Genomic DNA, 22,080 nt, shown 5'->3' with positions numbered 1-22,080 from the left:
AATCACACAGGGACCACCATGATTAAGTGCAAGCCAGTGCTTCCCTAAACATGTGAGACATTATAGGGCCCCCCCACCCCCCCTCCAAACACTGGAGAAGTGTTATGTTCCAACATTTATGTGAAGTAATTAAAAACATCCACCAGTAATTTAATAGTTCTCACCAAGTAGAGACATGAAGTCTACACAGTTTTTTCACTCTGTATAAATAACCTGGAATGCAGTGAGTACACAGACGATTTGCTTTTTTTCCTCTCTCTCTCTCTCTCTCTTCCTGCTTTTTGCAACATTTTGTAAGAAGCCCTGTTCTGCCTGTTCTGTGTCGCTTTGACCCGAGACGAGGTTCAGCCGTTACAAGCGACACGCTGACTTTTGAATTCATGTTCCACGATGGCGTGATCCACACCTCAAAGGGAGACAGCAGAATCAAATCAAAGCTTCCCCATAACGCGAGACTGTCATTCTCCTCGTCTCGCAGTCTAACATCAGTGAGCATAAAAATGACCTCAAGTGCTCGCTGCCGCAGCGTATCCGAATGTGGATGCTTCTGTGAAGTGCATGTCAATAGCCCAGAGAGCCGGCAGCGCAACAGACATGTGGTTCCAATCTGTCTCTTCTCTCACAGCGAGAGAGAGAGGAGGCCGTTCATTTATCTCACTGTAAATACAGCACTTAAAACAGACACCGTTTTCCAGAGTCGCCCCCAAGAACACTGTCCATGTGGGTAATTAGCTGAAGTAAACTGTCTTATTGTTACTGATTATCTTTTGAGAATACATGAATAAAACACTGAGGAGTACCAGCACTGTCCTGCACCAAAGTAAAGTTATCTAGAACGTCAGATAGAGAGTAATCGGGGCGTAGACAGAATGGCACGACAGACTCTTGGGAAGGTGAACAACATCAATCATATTTTTGGCTCAGAAAATCGGAATTTTATTTGACTTGTGGCCAATTTTCTTTCTTTGAGTACTTGTTCGTGATTTAAGGGTATAAGAGTAAAAACATATTAGGCTGCACTCATCAACACTTTTATATGAATAAATACTGAACGTAATGTGATGTAATGGGGTCACGCACTGTGATGAGGCCACAGAGAAGCAGCTCCCAACTGAACAGTGAAGCTCCTTTGCGAAACCAGAAGTCAGCGTTGACTTTATGCTCGTTGTGCAACGCCGTTACACGCGACATTTGCACTTACAAAATATAAAATAAGAAAGCATCACCACTTTAAAAGGAATGTCAAATCCTGGCTCATGGGAAACTTCCAAGTGATGTATGTAGTTTTTTATCTTCGCGTGATATTGATGTCTAGTCACCTAAACTCCTGCATCTTCACATTAAGTTCCAAAATGGAAACTTGTAATTTATTGCGTCATCCTTTATATTTTGGTAGTTCTGTGTGATTTAATGTCCTCCCTCTCACGTCAACTAAACTAGACCTTTTATCATATTTGGTTTTTAATCAGACGCCGCTGACTATATGAGCTCTCCTCTCCGTGAAACTCTGAATGTAAGTTATGACAAGGCTTTAAAGAATGGTAACACATGTGGTTTCTAAGAGAGACAGACACATTCTCCCTTCAGCGGCCATAAAGAAGACAAAGCTTTTTACAGTATCAACAGACGCAAGACGCGACCTTTTGGCCCGTTGGGGCAAAAGGTGAGCGCTCTGGGAGCGGAGGTCTGGTTCCAGCAGTCTGCCAGCAGACGAGACGTATGTCCTCCTCACCACATTCCTTCCCATCTTAGATCACTGGACAGCTCTCTCCGGCTTGCTGCCTTCATCCCCTTCCAACCCAAAGCAATAGAACTCTTTATGTTCACCCGGATGGCACCTTATAAAGAGACCAAAATAACCCGGGTGGTACAAGTGCAAGAGCTTCAGCTAGTGCTTTTGTGCAGGTGCATGTTTGAAATTCAAATGAGTCTGATGGGGCTGCAGGTTAAATAGTCAGGGAAGGATTTCCTACTTCCATTTAAATGAGATTCGAAGAAGAAGAAGAAGAAGCAGAAGACTAGTCACCATGAGAAAAAGGTTCAGAGAAGTCTGCTCTGGAAATACATATGGTGAATAAAGGAATAAGCCTGTAACCTGGGGCTGCATCTTTCATATTTGGGGATGACTGTGCTGCTGAGTGAACTGGCTGCAACATAAGCCACTTCTGATTTCATATTCATGACTTCCGAGAGGATTGAGAGGGAGAGACAAAAACAACAAGCAAGCAAAGCAGCGTAGAGCTGATGCAAGTTAGGACCATATACTAACTGTCACATCCAGAAAGTCAAATCTCATCTCGCTCAGACTGAGGAAGAGTGAGGTCATCCTCCGCAGCGAGCGCCGGCTCATCTCACACCCACGCGCATGCACACAAATTGAGATAAGAAATCTTGCTTGCACGAAGGGATTTAATGGCTGGCACAGTACAAAACGCTGCCTCGGTTATCCAGCAAACGTGCACAGCCCCATAAGGACACTCGGGGACACCAGCTAGGAGCCTTTTGGAACAGTAGCCTCCGAACAGCCGGGATGTTGTTCCCTGCAGCAAACTGCGAAACACGTCACTTTTTAAGGAATAATGACAGCGTGCACAAATGGAGCCCGGAAGCATCACTGGGGCAGACATGTCCTCTAAACAGAAGCTCCTTCACGGAAGCCCTGCCGAGGACATGCATGAGTGTGGAGCGCCCTCTAGGGGCCAGAGCTCTGAGCCGGTCGGACATGAGAGGCAGTGGAGCGTATACCGGTGCAGCCGCGCATCAAAGTTCACCCTATGCAAATGTGGCTTGGAAATAGAAATAGTTAAAATTAATGACTTTTGATATGCAAATGCTGCACAAATTCACAATCAAACCGTGTTTTCTTTCTGTTTATGTTGCTTGTTTCTCATGCAAATGTGTAATTCTTATTCATCTAAAGTAAAGCACTCTGAGACAAGACGCCTTTGCGGTTCGACTCATCTTTATGCAAATCAGCGGTTTTGAGATGAAATATAAATGACATGACCCCGGTAAAAGTCTAGTTTTGTTTTCAGGGGGCATTTTTTTGAATCGCGAACAACGGACAGCTCTCATAACGCAGTGACAAAGTGCGACAGACGTTTGCTCATTTCAGCCTCGAGACGAGACGAGCTGCCTGCGTCAGGCTCTGCTGCAGCCAGAGAGATATATGAGCAGGAAGTCACTCAGGCCTCACGTGGAAGCCACCACGCTTCATCATGTTGAGCTGGCTCACTCAGACACACTGGGCCGTGCTTCACTTACATAAAAAGGGCCCACAATTCAACAACCATTCATGAAAAGGTATTCAGAAGAAAATGAAATGTCAGTGGAATGATTTGACTGATGGTATATCAGTGTTTTGCGACTGGACCATCAAATACTAATCCTTCCAAAATAAGGTCTGTGCCAGTGGATAGTAGAATGGAAATTACCAGAAATCCCCTAAAATACACCATTAACCCTCTCTCACAGACCGACTACTCTCCCAGACCATTACTGGAACAAAGACCGTGGTCCTGCTCAATTTTCCTGGTCAATAGGGTTTAAAAATTTCAATTCAAAGATGCTTCACCAACTTAATGTTCAGCAATGCACAATAATTCTGAACAGATAAACAAACTGAGCGTATACTAAAGACAGAAGATTACACCATCTGCAGTGAATTCCCTTTAAATGCCCATTTGCTTAATTCAACTTTGTGAATAATCAAACCGCTGAAAAGCAACTAAAAAGGTCACAGAGGGAGCAGCACCTTTGTTTTTCAGAGCTGGATATCTACTGGAAAATACTGTTTATGGGCCAAGAGAAGAAGAATGAGGTGATATCATGACACGCTTTGGATGGACTATCAATCATAAAGAAACAGGTTCATCTATTTAATAAATAGCTCATCAAATGAGAACTGTAGTGTATAATAAATGGTATTTTGATGATGTTTTTCTAATGACTACAGGGTTCCATTACTTGGCTGACTCACAATAACTCATGAATGCATGACGCTGCAGACAGAAGTCTACTGGTCAGCTGAGGCCCTCTTGTGGGTAAACTGGTGAGTGCTGGTGCAGCTGGGGAGTCAAATAAAACGTCACGCTTGTGATTGATTTGGGGTTTTTTTTGCAGACAGTGATTTTAATATCAGAAAATCACAAGTTCATACACCTGCCATTTTCACTGGAAGTTAAATGCAAGAGTTTCAGAACAGAACAGGCTTCAACGTCTGTTACATGTCAAAGAGCCGCAGAACAGAAACAGAAACATACTGGTATCGTGTCAAATACTTATATATGCATACATATATATGTATGCATATATAAGTATCTTTCTTATATTGTGACACTACATTGAGACTACAGCCACAGTTCAATATTTAGCAATCTGCATATTTGAATGAACCTGCTAATAACTGACTAACAAACTGAAGTGTGGCTTCTCTTGGACTAGGTATTAGTTACACAACATGCCTTCACACACACATCTCACTGTTTACTTCAGTGATCAGTCGCTTGAACTTAAAACTACTGGGACTCTGGTTCATCCACTGCGTGGCGTCATGCTTCCCTCTTCAAGCAACGGAACAATGGAACACGTCGAACATAAAAGTCATTGTCAAAGTAAGTTTTCTTTTAAAGGCGGATAACTGTGGTCTTGAAGTTGTTTAACTACTCGGTGCTGAACTACGGGGACATTTTCCTTTTCAATGAGCTATGTAATAAGAAAGTCCAATCTTGGTCTTGCAGACGATATTGTTGATGTGTGAAGTGAGCCTCTTGATGGTTTTACACGATATTTCTAAGAGTAAAGGTTTAAGACAGAGGGTCAAACAATCCATTTGCGATTAAGTGCTGTAGCTTTGTCCTTCTGGTGGTTGTGGAAGCTTCATATTTTCTTTAGACATCATCAGACGCCTTAGCTCTTGAAGAATAATTTTAATGCTATAAGAATGCTGCCATTTTGCTAAAACTGGTACGCTACTTGAATCCACCTGTGCGACGAGACAAAAGTAAAAAACAACAATCAGTCATGGGGACCAGCCGGCAACGAGAAAACAATGTGCGAGTTCAACGAATGATAAGAGGCAGAGCAACACTCGTATGCAACCATGTTTGTGAAGACACTTACCACCCCGTTGGAATGATCTACCCCATTCATGCTTAGTTTTGTTACAAATTTAACAGTCGGGGACACCTCCGGGTATCTAGAGCCACATACCACTCTCAGACTGTATATTCTGTTCTCATAATTGGTCTGGGAAACAGAAAGAAGACAGAAGACGTGTAGGTATCAGTAACAGAATCCATAACAGTTGACAGTATCTGCATTGGAATGAGTCCACATGCTGAGTCGGCTCTTACTCTTGCTGGTCCAATGATCATGCCCGTCCACCACGTGAGAGTCATGTCGTCGTCGTTCTCCAGGCCCCAGCTGACGGTGCCATCGCCGTCGCCCTTCTGCCCTTCTTCAAGCTCCTCCAACAAGCGGAAATTGCGTGGAACTTTAACTCCTAAAATAACAAAAAAAGAACCAAATTGAATGTATACGTCTTTTTTTCTACCGTTAACAAATTCCATTAAAATACCAAAAACCAACAATGAATTGACCTACCACTCAGTACCATCTCTGTAGCTACAACCTGGTTTACTGTAACTTATTACTCTGTGCCAGAAACTATTAAAAACATAGTGAGCATAAATGGACTTTTAAAATGTCACTTTCTTTTTTTTACTATTTTATTACATTGAAATTGACCAAAAGTTTAACCTATTGACAAAATACTTTGCAGGTAAATCAATTTAGTGAATAGAGCTGAAACGATTAGTTGATTGCTAGAATCTGCAACTACTTTTACAATCGGTTAATTCTTCCATTCAACTACAAAGGAAACATGTCAAATATTCTCTGATTTACTGCTCGTCAGATGTGAGACTTTCCGCCTCTCTTCTTCGTAGTTTAGGATAAACATCTTTGCGATTCAGACAAAATTATGTTGAAATGAAATTGTGAAGTTAGGGCAGGCACGTTTTTTACGATTCACCTACATTTAGAATCTAATTTATTTGAATTAAATATATATATTGACAGATTAATCAATAAGGATAATGATCATTAGTTCGAGACCTAATTGTAAACAAGCGTGACTTGAGTCCTAAAATAGGTTCCCTCTGAAATAGAACTGTGATAAAGTGTTTAGTCACTGTTGGCGCTCCAACTGATGCAGACACACATTCATCTTTCTAAATCACAGAAAAGTAATGCATTAAAACGAGTAAGATTGATAAACATGTGACTGGTTGATACGAGAGATGACTCGATATCAAATGATGGCGTACGCTACGCACATGTTGCACCAGCATCCTGGTCTACCTGCTGTGGAGCTGCATGTAATGTGATACCTCGTTCACAAGATATCTATGAAAGATATCTGATGAACATCGAAGCGTAATAAAAATCTGCAGTTTGTAAACAGTCATGAGATCCGGAGCACGCGGGCATTTGCTGCTGATTGTTCATGAATGTTTCAGAGTAACATCCAGTCATCTTATGACCGAGAGTTGTAACAGCAGACTTAATAAAAATCATTAAAGACGAGTCAATCAAAGTGTTTAGTTAGTGGAGCAATGTTCTCAGAGGACGACTCAGATGTTGGCATGTAACACACAGCCTGACAGGGGGGGGGGGGTGTAAATGATGACCCACTTACGGTTCATGACTGGAGGATTGGTCGAGGGGACAGCGTTTAAAGGTAACTAACTGCTACTTTTCATAATCAGAACTTGAAGACAAATTGTTTCTTTAAAAATGCCTCTGACTGAGGCAGACACGGTGAAAACACTCAAATATTCACTTCCATCATCAAACGGTTAATTTCACCTCCTCTGATCTCAGACATTTATCACAGTAAACCTTACCACCACTTTTTAAAATCAATAATTCACATCTGGTGTGAGGTGGCCACAATGAAGGATTGACTCTTAAGTGGCTCGAACATTTCCTTAAAAGGTATTTGCTCACGAGAAGTTGATTTAGATTTCAGTCCTTTACAGACATTAAAACACTGGTAAAGAGATCAATGTTAGCGGCAAATTGTAATGCACCACAGCATCACTGGTATCAGCGTATGTCAGCTAATAAGTAACTCACATCCATCAACAAATCAATTAGCCTGACGATTATTTTCTCATTTAATTGAATAATTGTTTGGCCTATAACAAGGTAAAACAAGAACAAAATGACTTCATCAGAAGGTGTTTTGTCCGAAACCTTAAGATGAATTGGTTTACCGTGATATAAGACAAAAGGAAATACAACAAATCCACGTCTATATTGGTATAAAGTATAAAGCAAAGTATATCCGCTCTTTGAGGATATTAATAATAAATCAGTATGCCCAGCCTCAGTTTGTGTGTCTCGTATTTTTTTAGTGCGATTAGATTTTCCCCAATTGTATATTTTCCTCAAACATTTGTTTAATTGCGTTGGGAACAAATTATCATTTTTACATTCTATTACACTATTAATACACAAGAGGCACATATTTTGGGCTACATCAGGTATATTAGATTACTGATTGACTAAAAGCATTATGGCGTAGGTCAAATCCATGATGTAAGTTACTCTAAAATATAAATGGCCACTCATTCAAGAACTATAATTCGTTGTTTGGATCATAAAATGTAATCCTCATTAAAGACGGATGACGTGAGCAGATTTGTGCCACGTATAAAATTATATTTTATGTATAGTTATGTCACTAATAACTTGTGGGGTTAAAAATGAATCAGCGGGTCTTGCAAACTTGCAGTTTCGGTTATGAAGTTAATTCCCGTTTATCCAGTTTGTAATTGTATCCCCGTGGTGTGTAGCTAAATTGACGCAAAAGAAACTACGTCGGACATTGTTTTTAAATTATCATTTTATTTCTCTGTAATTCTCAAAGACTTTTGTACGTTTGACAACCACGCTTCCTGCTTAGCCCTTAACGAAAGCATGGGCTGCGACTACTTGCTGAAACGACGTGTGCCAACTACTGCTGCGTTTCCATACTCCCCACCCAACAACGACAGTTACTTCCTGCATCTATTCCTAGAGTCTCACAGTAGCAATCTTGTTAAATAATGTTAGAAAGTGAAGTATTGATCATAGAAGGAGCCGGACCCTTCATTTCAATGATGACGTTACCGTGATTGTGTTGCAATGTAAGGTGTGTCACAGAGAAGGTATAAAACATAAGGTATAAAAAACACACGTGTCACTTGATTTTTTTTGCAGCGTAAAGACTATTAAGTTGCACAATACGCCTGGATAATCAATACAAAAAAATGTATAGTAACGTTACGTTTATTCTGATCAAATTAGTAGCTTCCCGGACGCAACAAGATCGACTCTCGCTGCCTCGCGGTACTGGAATATTCTAGTAGTTAGGTTAGCTAAACTAACACAATCTGCGGTTGTTTACAACCCTTAATATTAACGGCTATTTACACACCCTTATTCGACTTTTATAACGCACTTTACAATCTATAAGAGTTTCCTTTGAGACACAGAAGGCAAATACTTGCAAAATATACGCTTATTTCTAACACCGTGAGCTATTTTTAGCTAACTCACGGAGCAAGCTACTAGCTCGTGTACGCTAGGTTAGCCAACACAGTTACTCCGGGAGCTAGACGGCTCCCGTAAAGAGCGTTGGGAGATATTAACGAATAAACGACCATTAAGAGCAATTTTGATCAACCTTAGCAAGTTGCCACGTTTGGTGTCCAAGATGACATCGCGGCCAAGTGGGTTCGCCCACACTTTGTGTGTCGCTTTATATATATGTCTAGTTTTGAAGGCACACAAACCTGAGGCCGCCATCTTCTTCAGCCGAGTCCAGAAGCACACAGAACTGTGACGTCACAGCCGTAAAACCCGACCGTTGATATCTCAGTGGCTGATCGCTGCAGTGCAAGAGCTGCTGCGTTCACTCAAACTGGTTTGAACAGTTTTACTGGTCAATGGCAGCGTTAGTATGAAGGACAGTACTCATATAACTGGCATCTTGAAGCAACTTAATGTACCATAAAGTTTACCTGGCTGTATTTTTTTGACACATCCAATTCACTATCAGGTTTTTTTACATCACTTCATCCGTCTGTCTTTTTTAATGGCCGCACTATTCCATGAGATGGACATTTCAGTCTGACGGTTTACTTCAAACGCTTCCAATAATGGTCGCTCAACAAATCCAATGAAAACAAACGAATATATCTTAGTTTGACTAAAGGTGTTGTAAAAAATAATGTACACTAGGAGTAACAAGGAAACTGGATTTGCAACATACATAACCGGAAGAAATGTAAAAATCAACTTTAGGCCTATTAATCCCTAGTTTAAAAAGGTAATTAAAGCAGAATATATTAGCCCAAAACGTTAAAAAGCCACTCTGCTGCTAATTACAGTTAGTATCACATTAGCCAGAGATAGTATTGGCTAGCTTAGTGTTAAATATATAGCTTAGCATAAAAGCTAAATGACAAATCACAACCACAAAGCAGAATACTTTTGGTTTTCAGACATCTTCCCCTACTTCTATGGAACATGGACAAGAGAAAAAAGCCACAACAAACACTGGCAGACCACTGTGTTTCAGCCAATAGTTTGACCCAATTCGTTGTCAAATGAATTAGTTAGTAGCAACAAGGAAACTAAATTCAGAGCAAACTAGCTTGCTGTCCAATTAGTTAGCGAACATAACAGGAGATTCATTCCACTTGAATCTCTTGAAATTGTTGTGGGTTTGAACAAATAAACATGAAAGATGGAGGCCCCCAGAGGCAGAGAGGCCTCTAGTGGAGCCGAGGTTTATCGAGGCTTTTTAGTAGACGATAAATGACTTCAACCCTACTGGTTTATTCCGTACAAACTCATGTTGTTGCAACCCTCGAACATCAAGTTCTTGTGCAGAACCCAAAATACCATCAACATGCCATCTGAATTCCGAGGCAATGTGTATAAAATCAAAACACTTCTATTACAATTCTATTTGATAAAAACAAACTGAATATTAAGCGTCTGTACCTTCAGAGCTGGAACAACCTTGTGTACAATATAATGTGTTTTCATGATACAGAGTGCAGATTAATTTGATGTCAACTTTTAAAATGTACTCAGGATAAAATACAACAATTAAAACACTGGAATTTATTTCAATTTACCACAACTGGAAGAAAAAAAACAACAACTTTCAAAGCATTTTCAGTGAGCAACATTTTTATTTCTCCTCTTAATAAGTAGTCAATGCTACAGGGACAATTCATTTTTGTGGAAATAAGTGACTTAACCCAGAGTCATCACAATGTACAAGTTGGAACTAAAGAGCTTTTTTTTTTTTTTTTACCAGAACACAAAACATCAAGAACATTACTTGAAAATAGGTAAACAAATGGAATACAAGCACATTTAAATATTAGCTCTATTATTTGTGTTTCTCTTCTTTCCCCCCCCCCCCCACATCAGGACACCAAAGTTTGAATGAGCCACGCAGACGCCTCTCTAAACTGCAGGATATTCAAACATCTAATACACCCGCAAAACATATGGTGGTTCAATCACACAAAATACTTTCTACACAAGAAAAAGCTCGGATTTAAAAATGAAGGGACTGTACATAATTGCAGGGTGTGCCTCAGGCGAGGAGACGGATGGTCTTTCCAGTAACCGTCAAGTAATCCTCGTCAGCGAGGGCTCGGAGCGCCTCGTCAAACAGCTCCTTCGTGATCGCCTGGAAACAAAGTGACAAAGAGGGAAGTTATCAATATATACAGAAATGAAAGCACTCTGCTGCTGTTCAACCAATTCAGAAACAAGGAGCACAATGTATTTTAAATATTTAAAAAAAAAAGAAGATATTTACAGTTTCAGACTGTCGTCTGAGATCGTCTAGCAGCAGCTGGTATTTCATGGCGGGGGTCTTTCCTTTGGTCTGGATCAGTTTCTTCAGGACTTGGGCGATCTCCTCCCTGCGCTTGCGCGCGGTGGCGCTCATACCTGGAGACGCAAATTAATACACTCAGCAAAAAAAACAACTCCGTTGGGCTGCAAGGAAATATTGTCACTCTCGATTTATCTACAGTTTATATTTTTGATTATGCAGCTGCTCTAGAAAACGTCAGAAAATAGTAAAAACATCCCGAAGACCCAATGTGTGACATCACTATATAACAACAGCAACATTTTGACTGTTAATTCTAACCCACTCGTGTCACACATTGCCTCCGTAGCTGTAAATGCATCCACAACAAGCAGTTGGTATTCACGGTTCTGCGTACCCGTCGTGAGAATAGAGATGTCAACGAATCCCGTTCTGGGGTCCGTGGCCGACTGTTTGAGGGCCTCTCTGTGCAGCCGCTTGGCCTCCTCCACGTCGATGGTCTCCACCTTCTCGGAGAAGCGCACCTTGGAGTGGGCCTCCGCCAGGCGGATCAGGGACTCCAGCTGTCGGGGGTAGGCGGACACCATCCCGCGACCACTGCCGATCTTCCTCATGTCGACATAGGCCTGAGGACCAACATGCATACGGGTCAGTTGACGGCTGATGTCTAAAAATAGGACTCGACTGTCAGCCCTTGAAGACCAATGTTGTGCGGCGTACATTCAACGCTAAAAAGGTAGATAAACAAACCTCGATGAGAGCCTGGCCGGCCTCCTCACTCAGCCTTGGCTGGATGTACGTCCGTGCGTACGCGATGTAGTCCCTCAACACGGCCATGTCGAGGAACTCTTCCTCGATCTGCTCCTCGCTCTGGTAGTACAGCGACACCAGGTGGTGGGCCAGCCGGCGGTCGTACGCCTCGTCCTGGGGATCCAGCATCAGGAAGATGAGGTCGAATCTGACGGAGCGCCGGAACGCAGCGTGAGAAAATAAACCATGGGAACACAACTAGATTTTCCATCGGGCGTTGAAGTGCGATCGTGCCGACTGGCGGTAATCACCTGGACAGTAGTGTGTGAGGCAGCTGAATGTTCTCGATGGTGGTTTTTTTGGGGTTCCACTGAGACCCGATGGGGTTGGCGGCGGCCAACACAGACGTCCGAGCGTTCAGCTGGCAAATAATTCCAGCCTGCAGACAGACGACAGAGAAAAAAAGAAGTGAGAACTGTCCCTTTTGCAACTTAAAACATTTCATGGTTGAAAAAGTGTCAAACACACCTTGGCAATGGAGAGGGTCTGCTGCTCCATGACCTCGTGCAGCACCGACCGCGTGCTGTCGCTCATCTTGTCGAACTCGTCGATGCAGCAGATGCCGTTGTCGCTCAGCACCAGAGCGCCGGTCTGCAGGACCAGCTGCCTGGTCTCCGGGTCCCTCGTCACGTAGGCGGTGAGGCCCACGGCGCTGGAGCCCTTCCCCGACGTGTACTGGCCCCGGGGCACCAGGTGGAAGACGTACTGCAGCAGCTGGGACTTGCTGGTGCCGGGGTCTCCGCAGAGCAGGATGTTCACGTCCGCGCGGAAGTTTCCTCGGCCGGTCTGACTGAAGTCCTTGCGGGTGCCGCCAAACAGCTGCAGCAGAATGCCCTGGAACCAACAGAATGAATGAATACAACAAAAAAAGTCTAATCGTGTTACTGTTGAGACGGATAACTCAATAACCTGGGGTCAATCATCTTTACATTAACAGGCTTGTTTGACTCGCCAAAGCAGGAAAATTCTTCGTGGAACTAATAACATTCACGACTCAAAGGCTTCTCTCACTCTATCGACTTAGTTTTCTCTCATCATATTTAACCTGATCCTATTTCTGACTTGTGCATATTCTCACAGGTAGAAATGTGTTTTTGTACCGACGTCATGCAATCGTCACCAAAACGATGAAGACATGAGGTAATTCTTTCGCTTTTTTTTTTTTGCTGCCTTTTCCAGACTTTGTCTCGGGGGAAACAAGTGATTTCAGAACAAAGACAACATAAAAAAGGTTTTAAACTCATAAAATAAATATAACATGAATCCTTCATCTCATCTTAATTTGGGTGTCCACTATAATTTGACTTGTCACAGCAGGAAACACACAGCTGTGACTTATAATGTGAGTGATGATTGATGACTCCAGTGACATTAAATAGAAATTTTGACTGGTTTCGCTGACATCGGGTGTCCCGGTGAGAGATCATCAGAGCCCTGAAACTGCATTAATGGAGCGAAAAATGTTATTAACCGTCTCAGATTTCTGTTGGCTCTCCTTAAATTCCATGCCGGGAATTAGATGCAACAACCGGAGTGTTATTGGCAATTCAAAGTGAGAGTTTGTGTTCCGATTACTCTTCCAGCAGGGTGCTCGTACAGGTTAACACTCGTGTTCTGGCCGGCGTCCATTCACACACCTTTTTGATGTCCTCGTGCTCGTAGATGCTCGGCGCGAGGGCGGAGGAGAGGCGTTCGTAGACGTCTGGCTTGGCTGCCAGCTCCTTCAGGGTCTGCACTCGGTCCTCGGTGAAGAGCTTCTGCTCGGCGTCCTCGTCCAAACCGTGCAGGCGCTTCTCGTCCGTCTTGCGGAAGTGGATGGCGTCGATGTGAGTCTTGTACACGGACTTCACGTTGCTCATACGGGGGTTCGCTCGCATGGGGACAGCTCTGTAGACACCTGCAGGGACAAAATGGGAAGCTGTTAGGGAGTCCAGCACCGACAAAACCAGAGCTATGAAGATGTCGTCTCGGGGTTAGATAAGAGTGTTTAATCTTTGTTTATTAAAACCATTCATGTCTGTGGCTCAGATCTACAGCTACTTTGATAGTTCTACTTTGCTACTTTGTAGCCAGAAACTTAATATGAAACTATTGTAATTACATAATCCATCGCTTTCAGTCACCTTTTAAGCAAAAAATTGGAAATATTGTTTAGTTTCAGCTTCTTATTTGTTTGATTTGTTGTTTTTTTAAATCAACGAACACTGAATATTTCTGGCTTCTGGGCAGTTGGTTGGACGTGACAGCAGTCTGAAGACATCAACGTCAGCTCCGGAATATTGTGGTCAATTTTATTGATCAAACAATAAAAGAAAAAGAAAATGAATTTCTAATAAAACCAGCCATTAGCTGCAGCCCTAGCAGTATCTTACCGGTGATGTTGATGCGGTCTCCTGGCTGCACCTTGTCCACCAGGTCATTATGACCGTACACGATAGTTGTGTGAGGCGTCTGACCGGCCGGCATGTCTTCAGGGGACTCCTGAATTTTAATCTGGAAAAAACGAGATCGATAAATGAACAGATGTCATGACCTCGGCAGCCACACCTCATTAATTACCACTCGACATATTCTGAGATTAGGTGTCATCGCCAACTGTAAGCAATCTGCCCCACCCCCCTACACCATCAACCCCGCTGAACCCTCACCATCTGTTTGTCTGAAAAGACCGAGCGATTGTGAACGAGCGCCAGGCTGTGGGTGGTGTTGCAGTGGCGGCACACCGCCGGCTCAGCAATGCGGCCGCGATCCACCTCCACGCGGGTGCTGAAGGCGCACACCTGGCACTGGAAGAACGCCTCCTGCATCTCGGGGATGAGCTGTGAGGTGCGGATCACCATGCCGCCGATGGTGATCAGCTGATCGATGTCTGTGGGAAGGGGGGGGGGGGGGGGGGGACGCATAAGGCAGACAGACGCTTTAGCAATGAACACTATTCACGGAAATCCCACACAAAATATGGGAGGAAATATCGCGGGTCCTAATAAAAGTGTGATTTCACTTCACATGGGCTGGGTTAATGAATCCACACACACCTTCTGGGTTCAGGCTCCTCATGTTTCTGGTTCTCAGGGCGTTGTAGGGGCGGACTTGGATCTGGAACTCCAGGATGGAGTCTGGGAAACGCTCGAAGAAAAGCTCGTTGACTGCCATGTCGAAGGTCGGGATGACTTCCTGCAAACGGAAGAAAATCACTCACTCATCAGCATCAGCAGGCTGTCAGAGTGAGGCTAGAAATAAAGTCTAATTTAAACAAGGATGCTTACAACATACTGTAGATAAAATACAACAGTCTGTTCACACTGCACTCAGGACTTTGCAGCTTGTTCATGAAATCTCTCCATTGCGAGACGGCGTAATATACCCGGCCGAAGACCAACATGAAGATTCATGAATCACTTCATTTTGTAAGTGTCTTCGTAACGCACATGAGGTAATAATGTGATTCTAAAACTACAGGGCAGTACCTGTGGGTAGCAGATGAGCTGCCTGTACAGTTCTGCATCAAAGGACTTCACATGCAGACAATTCACATTCAGCACTGGATCGCCAACGACACTGATCTGTGGGAGAGGAAAAAAAAGAGAAATATTAATATTTAAGACCTAGATCTGACAATTCCTGTGCAGTTCAGACTCAATCATCCTTTTCTCATATAAGGGTCTGTGTGCATCAAAGTGCTTCATCCTGAGGCCAGCAAATGTTTTAATGATTTCCAATGGGAAACACCAGCAGCGTGACGAGGTATGCAGCATCTATTCTGCGCTGAGTGCTGCACTTTTGCTGTTTTTTCTGGTGGCGGAGAGTCAACTTTGGGTGAAAACGCTGCACTCCTCACTGTCACAGATTTAAAAAAAAGAACGCTACCTCTTCCAGCTTCTGCATGTACAAAGGCTTGCTCAGGTCCAAACCAGCGTTCTCATCTTCGGTGGAGGTTAGGTCAATGACCCTCTGCAGGAACCTCTGAGAGCAAAGGGATGCAAAGCACGCAGACAATTAACATCTCTGTCCTGAGAACGGGGAACATCTTATGAGGGCTGAGATGCAAGACTTCACACCTGAAACTTCTCCTTGCAGGTCCCAACATTGACATCAGTCCCCCAGATCACCAGTCGCTGAGCTGCGTTTGGCTCGCTGGCTACGGCACCGTCAGCACTCGGCTGCAAAAAGAAGCAGAAGCGTCAACTACTGTGGTTTTAAGCTCGTCTTCCTTATTAAAAGTACACAATCAAATCCTCTCGGCTCCTCCACTGACCGGCTCAGACTGAAGATCGACTTGTGGAGCCTTCCTGACTGACCCCAGATCGGGACGCTGTCTGGCTGGGGTGCCACGCACTCCACTGCGAGGGGTCCCTTCCACCCTGGAGCTGGGGGTCCCGTACATCAGAGGGGAGCTCATGTCCACGTCGTTGGGCGGGACTGTTAGAAAAGAGACACTGGAGTTAACGCTCAAGTGTGCCACAACAAAGAAGATTAAAACAATCCTGCGTTTCCATTGGATAAAGCTAAAACCATGAATAAACTGTGCGCGGTCGGGCACCTGAGGGCCGGGGGCTGGAGAACAGAAAATTGTCCTGAGGTGCCGCTGGACTGAGCATGTCGGTCGCCGGGGAGGTGGGCATCGGCATCAGGTCCAGGGCGGACGAGTCCTGGCCTCTGCGCCGCTGAGAGAGGGGCGAGGTGGGGCCCTCGCTGCTGGCTGAGGACACACAAGACACGTTATGAGCACCACACACAACCGACCTACAAGCACGTGGTCTCCTCAGTGGCGCTCATGACTGCTGAGGGTCTCATTTGATCGAGGACACGTGAACTCACGGGTGGACGGGTTGGTGTTCCGTCCTCGTTTGCGGCCACCAGGAGTCGATATTGGGGATGACATTGTTGCTGGAATATCTGAAGATCAAATGGATTCAAGTCACTTATTTTTTTAAGTATTTACATAAACTGCAGGTTCTCTGGTAGTGTTTTCAGCAGAACATCTTGTGGATGGATTTCAACAACCTGCAGACTGATTTATGAAAGTCAGGGTGTTTGTTTGTTTTCTGTTGCAGACCACAGAAGACAACACATTCACTTTTGAATGAGTGAGGTTTGTGCAGCCTCAACATGTCACAAGGCCAACTGATCTCCTGAGTTTGTAGAAAACTGTATTTGATCATTTTATAGAAGTTGTCCTGCCCTCCCTGTCGTTTTGTTTACTTATTGCTTTGTTTAGATTAGTCTGCTGAGCCTCTGATTGGACAGTAGATACAAAGAGCTTCATGGAGATTTTCTTTGTCACTTTATTGTTGCACTTTCATGCCACAATACCTGCTGGATACAATCCTCGAAGTGAGACCAAGATCAGATATGTTTGATACTTTCTGGTATAAGTCCTCAATACTGTGGTGTTTCATTGTTAATACTTGTTTTCTCATTTATTTGTAGATTGTAGGCTTTGCATTGGCTAATACTGTGGTTTAATGTTTCCGTTTTGTCATTATTTACTCCACTATTTGACTCAATACATTTGGCTCCACTCTGCAGATTAACACTTTACAGACAAAACATAAAATTAACTCGAAATGTGATTTAAAGCTACTGTGAAACTACATACAAGTCTAATTAAACAGTTATCGAGTATCACTAAGCTAACTGTCAAAGTTATATACTGCCTTTCTTCACATGTTTACGCAACAATAAGTTAACTCCTAATACTTCATGATAATAGCTCAACTTTATTTACATTTTTTATATACTTGAGCACCATATGCTGCTTTATCTTTATGTGTCACGTTATTGTTGAATTACTTTGTGCTTTTGCAACTTCGATTGGAAGCTTTGTAAAAGTTGACAATAACGTTTCCACCATTTGACATGTGGCTGCAGAGGAGACAATGAGCTGGAACGTACTTCTCTGATTTAACTCTTACACGTGAGCTCGTTAGTCGATGCACAATCAAACAAACACAGACAGTTTGATCCAAACAACACGTCCAGTAGATTCATAAGAAATAAGTCCATCAAAATACGTCTTTTCTTACCTCTTCTTGTGTGTACGTCCTAGAGCTGCAGATCTGGCGCGAAACTGCGAGTGACGTTTTTTCGCGGGGAACTTTGGACCAATAGCAAGCCAGGATCCACGTTTTCTTTCCGGTCGATTCCTCCACTGCAGAGGGGGGTTCCTGATTAGTTTAAGTCTTTGCGACTTTAATTAAACACACTGAAATGTCTTGATCAAGAACATAAATCTTTAAAAAAATAGCTGAAACAACATGTATTTTTCTATATCATATTTAGAAAACGATCAGCGTTTCGTGCGCGTGGCATTATGCTGTTCTATACCCTGAACTTGATTTGGTTTGGTCCAATAATAAAGCATATTTTTTCTACCTATTCTTTATTGAAAAAGTTAACAATAAAATAATGTAAAACAATTAAACAGTGGCAAAACCAGTGCCTAAAAAATACCAATAAAACTGAGAATAAATAAATAAAATATAAGCGTTTATACTTAATATAAAATTAAGGACAAATAATGTATTACGGGTTACTTTTCTCAACATGGTGCGTATAATTTTAACCAAAACATAGAGATATTTCAATTACTTTTCTACGAGGAAACTAATTGTAAACTGAAATTAAGAGAGCAAAATATCCATCGATTCAGAGTGTGAATATTTGAAAGAGTAAGTGGATCAAATCCTCGTTTTTGTCACAATATCAGCAGTCTGAACTGAAGAAATATCAACTTAAAATGAATCTTATTGTCGTTCATTATAATGATGCATTTTAACGATGCATTTATTTTGCTATTTTTACTCGTTCAAATATGACTTTATCCTGCAGGTGCGTTCACTGACCAACAGGTGGCGCATTTCCATTTCTAAAGCTACTGACAGAGGAAAAGTACAGCACACTTCCTGAGGGGGGGAACACAGGAGCGTTTCCGAGAAGTTTCAGTACATGCGTCCCTCAAATTGGTACGAACCACCCCGCTCCATTCATCATGTCCCCTAAATGTGTTCTGTCAACATGAGTCAGTCTCTGAGCATGTCAGTATGTATGTGTGTTTTTAAGCATGTCAGTATGTATGTGTGTATTTAAGCATGTCAGTATGTATGTGTGTATTTAAGCATGTCAGTATGTATGTGTGTATTTAAGCATGTCAGTATGTATGTGTGTTTTTAAGCATGTCAGTATGTATGTGTGTATTTAAGCATGTCAGTATGTATGTGTGTATTTAAGCATGTCAGTATGTATGTGTGTATTTAAGCATGTCAGTATGTATGTGTGTATTTAAGCATGTCAGTATGTATGTGTGTATGTATGTAAGTATGTATGTATTTAAATATGTAAGTACGTCAGTATGTATGTATATCAGTATTTATGGATGTATATATGGATGTATGTATAAGTATGCGCATGTATATAAGTATGCACATGTATGTATGTTTGTATGAATCTACTTGGTATGAAATGTCATTGTATAATAATGAAGTGTAATGACTTTAATAACATTAATAACACTTGTAATAAGGTAAACAAGAGTTTTGGTAACATAAACACATGTATATTTTTATAGGTTTTCTTATTTGTTGAGCTTTGTTTCGGTGTTTGTCCGTTTTTTTGTATCCTTCTGTAAATTAGCTTTCGCTATGTAAATGAGAGCGACAAACAACAGCAGTCAAATCCCCTGCATGTGTTAACTACGACTTGTTTTTTTACTTGATCTATTTTTATTGTCATTGATCAAGCTGTCAATTATTTTCTCAACCAAACAATCATTTTCTGGTTGTTTTCCCTTCACCGCATCACGTTGATCACATTCAATTTTGTATATTCGACCAATTTTGGGAGAGACTTTTGGGCAAATTAAACTGTATCCCAAGTCACACATCCACAACATGAGGAACCTCAAAAAGGTTGCTAAGAAATAAAACAAGTATTACTAAAATAACTCAATAAAACTAAAGTAAGAACTAGTAGTTAACTCTTAATACACGTTATTACAGTAATATGTTATCCATGGTTAGTATAAGTCTAATATATAATGCATATTGTCTTGTATTGTTATGGCATATACTTTTGTAAGTAGTACTTTTTACAAACATCTTCATGTTGGCGATCAGCATGAAAGGAATTTTCCATGATACGTTTTGGTGGACTTCCCTCCACTGAAACACTTTTTGGGATGTTTGATCACTTTATCAGACCAGTGGTGCAGCGCAGGCTTCATGCACTCAAGTATTGTACTTAAGTGCATTTGTGAGGTACTTTACTGGAGTATTTTAATCCTCAGCATGCTTTACACTCCACTACTTTTCAGATGGACATATTGTACTTTTCAGAATAAGCTTTTAAAAACAAAACGTGTTTATAAAATATTACAACATAAAGTAGTAACGATGAGCTTCGACCTGCGACAACATTAAAGTATTGCTTATATGTTCATGGTTCAGCAATAACGATTCAGTAAAACACCAACTCATCCTGCATGATGAGTCATTTTAGTTTGGATACTTTAAGTACACCTTTCTGATAATACTCTGTACTTTAACATCTTAAATACCAGTAAAGGAGTGCTTTTACAGTGATATTACTACGTTTGCGTCAGTAAATGGTCTGAATACTTTGAATCATTTATAGTTCTGGAGACCAATTAAACTAAATCCCAAACCCTCAGTATGTAAACAACTGTGAACCATTCATGCTATCGTAGTAAAAAGTGGGTGGCACGAGCAACACGCCCCTCGCGCCTCAATTGGGAAGTCAACGGACACCACGTGCCCTCCTTTTTGCCTTGACTGGCTCCTGAGAGGGCGGTACGTGTGACGTCGGCGGGGCAACGATACAAAAACACTGCGCGAAAGTACGACGCTTCAGAGAAGTGTCAAGTACTGTCAGAAGAAGATTACTATTTCATTTTTAATTTTTAAAAGTGATTAAGGCGCGTGCACAGAGAGTGGAATCCACTGCGCCGTCACATCTGTGGGTCACTTTATTCTACAAGTTCATATAAACTTCCTAAAAACCACGTGGGAAGAAGTCAGCAGTGTTCATGTGTGACATATACAGCCTGGACTCTCACTGCGTGTCTCCACGATGCAACATGAGTTGGGCGATGGAGCCTGCTAACTTCTACGAGAGCGCCAAGCTGGGGGGCGCCCCGCAGCTCGGCGTCTGCAAGCCGGGCAGCAGGAGCGAGGAGGACGGCACCATGGTGGAGCTGAGCACCGCCACCGCGGCCATGTACGACGACGAGAGCGCCATCGACTTCAGCCAGTACATCGAGTCCATGACGGCCGTGCCGAACCTGGAGCTGTGCAACGACGAGCTCTTCCTCGACCTGTTCAACAACACCGTGAAGCAGGAGAAGCTGGATTTCTACAACATGCAGAGCCCCGCGCCGCCGGGCGACATGCACCACCAGCACCAGCAGCACCTCCACCAGCACCAGCAGCTGTCAGCCGCGTACGCAGCAGCGGAGAGGAAGGCGGACGTCGGGCTGGATAAAGGGGCGTTTTGTGCGCCCATCAAGCAGGAGTCCGACTGGAGTGACAGCGACATGTCCTCGTCCCTGCCCTCGCAGATCAAGAGCTGCGCGCAGACTTCCGTCAGCCTCACGACGGGACAGCCGACTCCCCCCACCACCCCGGAGCCCCTCTCCAGCGGCAGCTCGGCCAGATCCTCCCCGCGGAAGGGCGGCAGGGAGAAGGGGAAGAGGGTGGACCGGTACAGCGTGGAGTATCGACAGAGGCGAGAGCGGAACAACGTCGCGGTGAGAAAAAGCAGGGACAAAGCCAAGAGGCGCAACGTGGACATGCAGCACAAGCTGCTCGAACTGAGCTCCGACAACGACAAGCTTCATAAAACTATCGAGCAGCTAACCAGAGAGCTCTCGGGCCTCAGAGATTTCTTCAAGCAGATGCCCAACTCTTCCTTTGCGGGCCCCGCTGGCCGGTGACGGAAGCGCGAACCTATGGACTGAGCTATTAGGAGACATACCTCAACAGACATTTCGTTTTTTACCATCTGTACCAGATGTATTTTAAGCTTACCATAATGGCACTGGAAAAAATATATATATGATGTTGCTGCCATATTTTGTGGGATTTTTCTCTGTATTAAATTATTTTACCACTGCATTTACATGATGATATACCTGATATGGTACATGTTATACAATTCCAAACTTTGTGTAAGAGCCAGAGCATGATCTTTTATATAGTTTGTATGAAACCCTTGAAAACATTTTGTTTATGGAATCTATAATAAAATTGCTGAAAAGGTGCAGAAATCTCCTGGTCTGAGTAGTCTTTGGTACACCACAGCTGGAGGGAACAGCTGGAGCATGTTCTCAGAAGAAGTGAGAG

At 42.9% G+C, this 22,080-nt stretch overlaps 3 protein-coding genes across 3 annotated transcripts; 1 reads left to right on the top strand and 2 right to left on the bottom strand.

The window, feature by feature from the left end:
• Nucleotides 1–4,110: 4,110 nt before the first annotated feature.
• On the bottom strand, nt 4,111–8,904 carry ube2v2 (ubiquitin-conjugating enzyme E2 variant 2). The gene is made up of 4 exons (XM_079284675.1): nt 8,844–8,904; nt 5,355–5,503; nt 5,122–5,247; nt 4,111–4,984 (listed from the first exon to the last, which is right to left on the bottom strand). The coding sequence occupies exons 1-4, from the start codon at nt 8,854–8,856 to the stop codon at nt 4,838–4,840; spliced, it is 435 nt and encodes a 144-aa protein (XP_079140801.1). The 5' UTR covers nt 8,857–8,904; the 3' UTR covers nt 4,111–4,837.
• A 1,336-nt stretch (nt 8,905–10,240) lies between these two features.
• Nucleotides 10,241–17,787, bottom strand: mcm4 (minichromosome maintenance complex component 4). The gene is made up of 17 exons (XM_079284978.1): nt 17,749–17,787; nt 16,541–16,618; nt 16,263–16,421; nt 15,978–16,141; nt 15,781–15,882; nt 15,590–15,685; nt 15,190–15,285; nt 14,758–14,896; nt 14,371–14,591; nt 14,095–14,215; nt 13,360–13,619; nt 12,191–12,556; nt 11,974–12,101; nt 11,663–11,870; nt 11,310–11,538; nt 10,895–11,028; nt 10,241–10,762 (listed from the first exon to the last, which is right to left on the bottom strand). Exons 2-17 carry the CDS (start codon nt 16,602–16,604, stop codon nt 10,667–10,669), a joined length of 2,583 nt encoding a protein of 860 aa, XP_079141104.1. The 5' UTR covers nt 16,605–16,618; nt 17,749–17,787; the 3' UTR covers nt 10,241–10,666.
• A 2,817-nt stretch (nt 17,788–20,604) lies between these two features.
• cebpd (CCAAT enhancer binding protein delta) lies at nt 20,605–21,994 on the top strand. Its single transcript, XM_079285573.1, has one exon. The coding sequence runs from the start codon at nt 20,766–20,768 to the stop codon at nt 21,669–21,671; it is 906 nt and encodes a 301-aa protein (XP_079141699.1). The 5' UTR covers nt 20,605–20,765; the 3' UTR covers nt 21,672–21,994.
• Nucleotides 21,995–22,080: the final 86 nt, after the last annotated feature.

The sequence above is a fragment of the Melanostigma gelatinosum genome (assembly GCF_949748355.1).
Source record: "Melanostigma gelatinosum genome assembly, chromosome: 15".
In the NCBI taxonomy this organism is placed as follows: Eukaryota; Metazoa; Chordata; class Actinopteri; order Perciformes; family Zoarcidae; genus Melanostigma; species Melanostigma gelatinosum.
This window is presented reverse-complemented; position numbering and strand designations above follow the sequence as displayed.

Bases quoted from the DNA above. Each gene is read 5' to 3' on its own strand.
- cebpd (XM_079285573.1), top strand. From the start codon at position 20,766: ATGTGTGACATATACAGCCTGGACTCTCACTGCGTGTCTCCACGATGC.
- ube2v2 (XM_079284675.1), bottom strand. The intron at 5,248-5,354 runs GTAAGAGCCGAC...TCTGTTTCCCAG, and splicing joins TGATCATTGGACCAGCAAGA to ACCAATTATGAGAACAGAAT. The intron at 4,985-5,121 runs GTAAGTGTCTTC...CTCGTCGCACAG, and splicing joins TAGATCATTCCAACGGGGTG to GTGGATTCAAGTAGCGTACC.
- mcm4 (XM_079284978.1), bottom strand. From the start codon at position 16,604: ATGTCATCCCCAATATCGACTCCTGGTGGCCGCAAACGAGGACGGAAC. The intron at 12,102-12,190 runs GTGTGTTTGACA...GTCTGTCTGCAG, and splicing joins AGACCCTCTCCATTGCCAAG to GCTGGAATTATTTGCCAGCT. The intron at 11,539-11,662 runs GTTTGTTTATCT...GTTGGTCCTCAG, and splicing joins CCGGCCAGGCTCTCATCGAG to GCCTATGTCGACATGAGGAA.